Source organism: Eurypyga helias, unplaced genomic scaffold (assembly GCF_000690775.1).
Source record: "Eurypyga helias isolate BGI_N326 unplaced genomic scaffold, ASM69077v1 scaffold14772, whole genome shotgun sequence".
NCBI classification, from domain to species: Eukaryota; Metazoa; Chordata; class Aves; order Eurypygiformes; family Eurypygidae; genus Eurypyga; species Eurypyga helias.
Window position 1 is genome coordinate 20,884 of NW_010237934.1, and position 6,317 is coordinate 27,200.

A 6,317-nucleotide genomic window follows, 5' to 3' on the forward strand; every position below is an offset into this window, starting at 1 on the left:
CCACCTTGGCCAGTTGTGACTGTGTGTGCTGGGGTGACACAGGTATGCTGTCAATTAAGGTGGATTCTACAATCCAGAGCAGAGAAGAATTGTATAGCAGAGTGGTGTACCCCATGTTCAGTTTCCAACAACACAAACAGGGAAGAGGTCACCTTCAGGTTTAACTTGCTTGCCTGAAAATACAAAGGGTTTCACATGAGCTCCTAGTTACAGACGAAAACAAAGACACAGGAAGTTACCTTACATGCTTTTTGTGAATTGGCTGACTTTTGCCATTTTGTGAGCACCTTTTCTTCCCATGTTCTTCCTCCTGTTGAATCTGTTCTTGAAAGACTGAAAGACTTGGAGGACAGGTACATAAGCTTTGATAAGCCCACAGCTCTAAAATGTTTCCCAGTTGTTCTGTAACAGTCAGCATAATGGAACATGTGCAACTCCTTAACTGTACTGGTATAAAGATCGGAGCCTTCTCTTGAACCAGTAACGAAGAGGAGTTTCTGCTTGTGTTACTTAGCTCTTTTGATGAGGTATAAAGCCTATGATATAAAGTGAGCCAGTAACAACCAGGATGAAACTTGCTGGTTGTAAATGTGGCTTGCCCATGATGAGCAGCATTAATCACATCAAGTTAAAGACTACTTGTGTGACTCAGCAAGTTGTAGCCAAGCCACACCACCAGTGTGGTGGCCAGTGAATGGATTACCCATATTTAGAGGGATTATGTTTAAGTAGTTCACAGCAAAACTTGGTTGCATGGCGATTTAAAAATCCCAACTGTACACATAAAGATAGGAAACTATGCTAGCATGTCTCCAATGTAGAGCTGCCAGGTACATCACTGCATAAATGCCAGGCATTTGTATGAGAATTTGTTGTGGTTTAGCCCCAGTCAGCAGCTAAGCACCACACAGCTGCTTGCTCATCCAACACCCCCCCCCCCGGGTGGGAGGGAGGGTGGGGGAAAGGATCAGAGGAAAAAGATAAGGGAACTTGTGGGTTGAGATAAGAAGAGTTTAATAATTGAATGTAAATGAAATAAAATACTGCTGCTACTAATGATAATAACATGTAATTAAAGAAAGGGAAAGTAAACAAAATGATGCTCATCGCCGGCCAACTGACGCCCAGCCAGTCCCCAAGCAGTGATTCTCCTTCCTGCCAACTCCTCTAACTTTCATATGAAGCATGATGTTTTATGGAATGAAATGTCCCTCTGGTCAGGTTGGGTCAGCTGTCTGGGCTGTGCAGTGTGAGAAACTGAGAAAGTCCTTGCCTTGATATAAATATTCCTTAGCAACAACTGAAAATGTTAGGATGTTGTCAACATTGTTCTCAGCACAAATCCAAAACATAGCCTCATACTAGCTACTGTGAGGAATATTAACTCTATCCCAACTAAAACCAGCACGGAAGTATTGCATTCAGTAAATTTGATAGCATGAATGCTGAGAAAATGTTATCTTTTAAGTATGCCTAATAAATATCTGTAAGGAATGCACTGAATTCTTTGTGTAGTCTAGATCTGTAGCTACAACTATTAATGAAAAACTGACAGATATTTACAGGATGCAAGAGAAACGGCCAAATAATGGTTTGGGATGATATAATCATGACTGCTACTCTCTCTTCAAGAGCTCCATACTTGCAGTAATAGTGCTGTTCCTTGTGTTCCTTGTTTTGTAGAAAGACAGCACACTAGATGCAGCTGAAGTGATCCTGAAGAACTGGAATAAACAGACAGACTGATCTTCTTATTAACTCTTCCATCCGGTATAATTATCTAATAGTAGTTATTTTATTGCAAATTTAATACAGTAAGAACTAATATGACATTGTAAATACTTTTGTGCTGCCACCTGCTGAGAAGTTAAAATGATTTACTGAAATGTGTGTAATGCAACCCAAAGGTTATTTTCAGTCTTTTCAAAATCATTTACTTAATTTTTTTTTTTTTAATGGGATTAACTTCTTGTAATGAAAGACAAAATTGTGTAGGACTGTTTAAAATAAATACATGATGTAGGTATTTTAAAGCTTAAAAGAAAAAAGTGAGAGGTGATTTTGGTATGAGATAGTATAGAAACTACAGTGAGACTTAAACACTGTGGTTTGTGAAACCCAATACCCTGCAGTGGAGGAAAATTAAGATATACCTCATATTAGATAATTACAGTGATTTTCTACATACATACCTACCTACCCCGTCCATGCACAAATTGCATCAGTTTAAATATAGAGACTGAGTTAAATCTATGGAGTGTTTATACTGTTGGCAAGATTGAAAAGTGCTAAGTTCCATAATTACTATTTTATCTTCTCACAGTAGTCATGTGTGCTGTTCTGAAAGTATTTAGTCCTCCATAAAATTATAAAAGTGGCATCTAGAATAGGAATTTTCTTTACTCATGTCTAACGATGTATTTATTACATGAATGAATCTACAAAGCAAAATAAAAGACCTTGCTTTAGAGGCTCCTTCACAACCAGAGATACAGCGACATAATTAAACCTGTCATACTTTTTCTTAGCATGCTCACAACATTGGTAACTTCACACCAAACTTATTTCAAACTCTCTAAATCTAGGAGAAACATGGAGGTAGGGCTAATATTGTGCTATGGAGCTCAACTAACTTCGTTTCAAAATCAGCTGATAAAGGACTGTTTAATTCAATAGCTAGTCTTGCAAATATTTTACTCATTCTGTGATCACACAGCTAGAATCTTAACTGAATTCCATCAGACTATGGCCAGGGCCTAAAAAAAAATGGTTCAAACTGGACTGTGAGAACAGCTGCTAGGCCTTTTCATTATACTCCTTGGTCTTGGGCTGTTGGGAGTCAAGGAGCAGGGACTTCTGTAGTCTCAGTAGCTCTCTTGCACTGCCATTCCCCAAATCTCACCAGAAGATGCTTGGCTGGTATTTTTAACTTGGTAGGTAGTCTTTGTGTAGAAAATCAATGTAATAATTAAAATTACTTAAATTTCAGCATGAATTTCATGTGGAAATTCCTACATTAAATTCCAGGAGGAACTGTTTTTTTTTCTTTAAGGTACTAAAGTCCTGTGACATCTACACTCTGTTTCACATGGACTTAAAATCTGTTTATCTAAGTTGCACTGGGGAGCTGTGCTGTTGCAGGAACCAAGAGAGCAGTGCAACAGTCTGTTGAGCTGCATGATAATTTGGGAAAGGAAAATGTAAAATACTCTGCCCCTTTAATTGAAAAGTAAATTTTTTTATAAAAATAAGAAATTTTTTGTAGCATAAATACATGGCAGAAACATAGGGTTCTATGAAATGCCTCTGTTATGTGAATCAAAATTTCTTAAGCCTCTGAAACAATACAAAACAATAAAGTATTTGAACTGTGGTTTCTTGTCCTTGAAACAGGTGCTTTTCAATGCAATTAAAACTTACACAAGTAATGTTATTTTCAGCATTGTTATATATAAAATGTTCTAAACATCATTGCATCATGCTGCTTGAAGGTAACAGCTACAGAGCACAGTTCTCTAAGTATTTTTTAAAACCCTTCTTCTATGATCTAAGATTTCCTGGAGATAGCCACGTCATTGGCAGGTGAGCAGATACATAATGGGGTTGTGTGGCCTCAAAACAGCAGTAAGGTATTAAGGTTTCTTCTATTCACCTCTCTTTACAAGGTTTTCATGCACTGTTAAAAAAAAAAAAAGGCAGCTCACTGCTTTCAAAAGACTTGATGTAACATGCTTACATTACTCTTGTTGGCAGATGGGACACTATGTGTGAAATCACTCTAGAACATGCATGTAAGAAAAATGATATGCAGTGCTGAAGAGGGAACTAAGAAAACCATAGAAAAAAAAATTCCATTGTTATGTTTGACTGTTTCAAATATCTCATTGGTATGCTAATAACTCACCTGCTAAAGCACCAAATTTGAGTTGGGACCCACAGGTGGCCCATGTGTAAAGATAGCTCGGCATTGAGTACAGGTGCATTGAGCACACACCAGGTGTGCTGGTTTTGGCTGGGATAGAGTTAATGCATCCCAGCGAGTAGGCTTGGGGGTGCACAAGAAGTTGGGAGGGGACACAGCTGGGACAGCTGACTGACCACAGGGATATTCCACACCATCTGATGTCATGCTCAGCATAGAAACAGGGGGAAGAGGTTGGGGGGGGGTTGCTGCTTGGGGACTTGCTGGGCATCAGTTGGCTGGTGGTGAGCAATTGTTTTCATTTGCATCAGCTGTCTGCCTTGGGCTTTCTTTTCCTCTCGCTGAGTTTTTTTTTTCATATTTTCCTTGTAATTTTAAAAATCATTATTATTTCTTTTTTGTTATTAAACTGTTGTTATCTCAACCCACAAGTGAGTTTCTTGCTTTTACCCTTCCGATTCTGCCCTCGTCCCGCTGGGCAGCGGGGGAGCGAGTGAGCTGTGTGGTGCTCAGCTGCCAGCTGGGGATAAACTGTGACCTTCCTATTACAGGAACCATGGTATTAAACTTGAGTAGTTTAAATTTCCTCTTTCCTGTTTTGTCCTGGTGCTGCAATGTGGTAATCTTTTTGCTTCATCAAATGTCTGAACACATAAGATGCAGCAGAGAGATGAATTGACATAATTTAGCTGTTCTGGCTATTTAGTGTTTCCATCACTTGCTCCTTTGAGGCGTTTGACTGACATCTGCTATTTTAGCAAAATGACTGTTGGCTAGATCAACAAACCATTACAAAAGACCTTTAGACGTACAAGTAAGAATGAGCGACTTGTTTCCGTTAATGCACTGTTCATTGTGTTAGCAGAGGCATCCGAATATCTCACTGCATAGTGGTTGAAATGGTGCTGGTTCTATCAGCAATGTATATCAGCAATTTAATTACACATTTTTATTACTGATGGTAGCTAGCGTGAGATACTTGGGGTGAAATCTTAAGAAGCACCAGAATGCTCAGTTATGTAACTTATTTAAAAATAGGATTATTGTTGTAACTAAAGTGATGGGAAAGAACAGATAGAGCTGGGGACAACAAGGTGAACTTTTCCGCAAGTTACTAAAATGATCTGTTGCTGACAGAGGCTGTTGATAGCGATATTCCCATCTGCCACATCTACCACTTGTTTTCTGCTGCCTGCGGACAAAGCGCTTGCAGAATCGCTGCAGACAGGGAATAAAGAAATGCTGAGGAACGATCTATCATGTTTTTTGTGATGTTTCTGAAAATGATTGTCTTTGGAAACGAAACTCTTTCAATTCTCATTAATGAGAAAGGGTCAGAAGGGACCTGCTGTTGACAGTGATTGCCAGCAGATCTTTTTTCGTAGACTGGCTTATGACAGAGGCCAGGACAAACCTGGGAAGCTTGATGGGAATGACAGTGCTCATGGGGCACATCTGTTGCAGACGCTGCTACGTACACACTTCAGGGGTTATGGGGAAACTTGATATTATGTACTGTATTCATGTTGACAGTTACAGTGGTTTTGGGTTTTTTTTTCATTACTATGTCAACTTTTGGGATTCTTGAGCATTTGTGGGAAAAAAAGTAATTGCAAATGGAAAAAGAGAAGCTTTGAATTTATATCTTAGCGCCTGTGTTTTCTAATAGCACAGCTTCCTTTTATTCAGAGATATATTTTTTAAAAAATTTAAGGAACATGTTGGCAAGTTCAAACTAGTTTATTTTCAACCAGCCCACAGCATTTCAGTCAGCAGGATGTGTGATAACGGATTTGACTCAGTATTAGCAAGTATTACAGGAACTTTTCAACTCCACTGGATTTCCTTCTTTGAGCCAGCAGATTGAAAAATACTCTTTTTTAGAGGAGATGTGGTCTTAAGTGGTGTGAACAGTCCTTTGTGTCTGATTGATAGCCAATTTACTGCTGTTCAGAGATTTCTACACTGATCACTCTAAATCATTGACATACTGGCGCTTTCTGAAATCTGTAGACTCTCCTGGCCTGCTCATCCCCTTCTTTTCAGTGAGGAGCGGCTCATACCAAAGGAGTAGGGTTTTTTCTGTTGTTTTACGTCTTGGGCTTGAAAACCTGTTGTTGCTGCTCAGTATACCGATTAATTTTGCATATGGATTATCTCTTGGGGAATTAGAGCTAGAGCACAGTGCTGGAGGGCTTTGGTTTTGCAACAGTTCCTGTGCGTTTCTCCTTCCCCTTGGCCTGACATTTGCTGCCAGGATGGGTCTGAGGGGGACGGACAGAAGGGGAGATGATCGTACCATGCAGGAGCGTGTAGGGTGACATGGGAAACCCACTCAAACCTTCAGGTATGTGTGACTGCTTCAGTCAGGTGGAGCATTCCGTGTGTGGCCCAT

At 39.6% G+C, this 6,317-nt stretch overlaps 1 protein-coding gene across 1 annotated transcript in view; it reads left to right on the plus strand.

Moving 5' to 3' along the window:
- The window catches only part of CCBL2 (cysteine conjugate-beta lyase 2), a 19,872-nt gene extending 17,934 nt beyond the window's left edge, over positions 1 to 1,938 (plus strand). The window contains exon 13 of the mRNA XM_010147671.1: positions 1,684 to 1,938. Within this exon, the coding sequence (XP_010145973.1) occupies positions 1,684 to 1,746 (63 nt within the window). The 3' untranslated portion in view covers positions 1,747 to 1,938. The remainder of the gene's footprint in view (positions 1 to 1,683) is intronic.
- Positions 1,939 to 6,317: the final 4,379 nt, after the last annotated feature.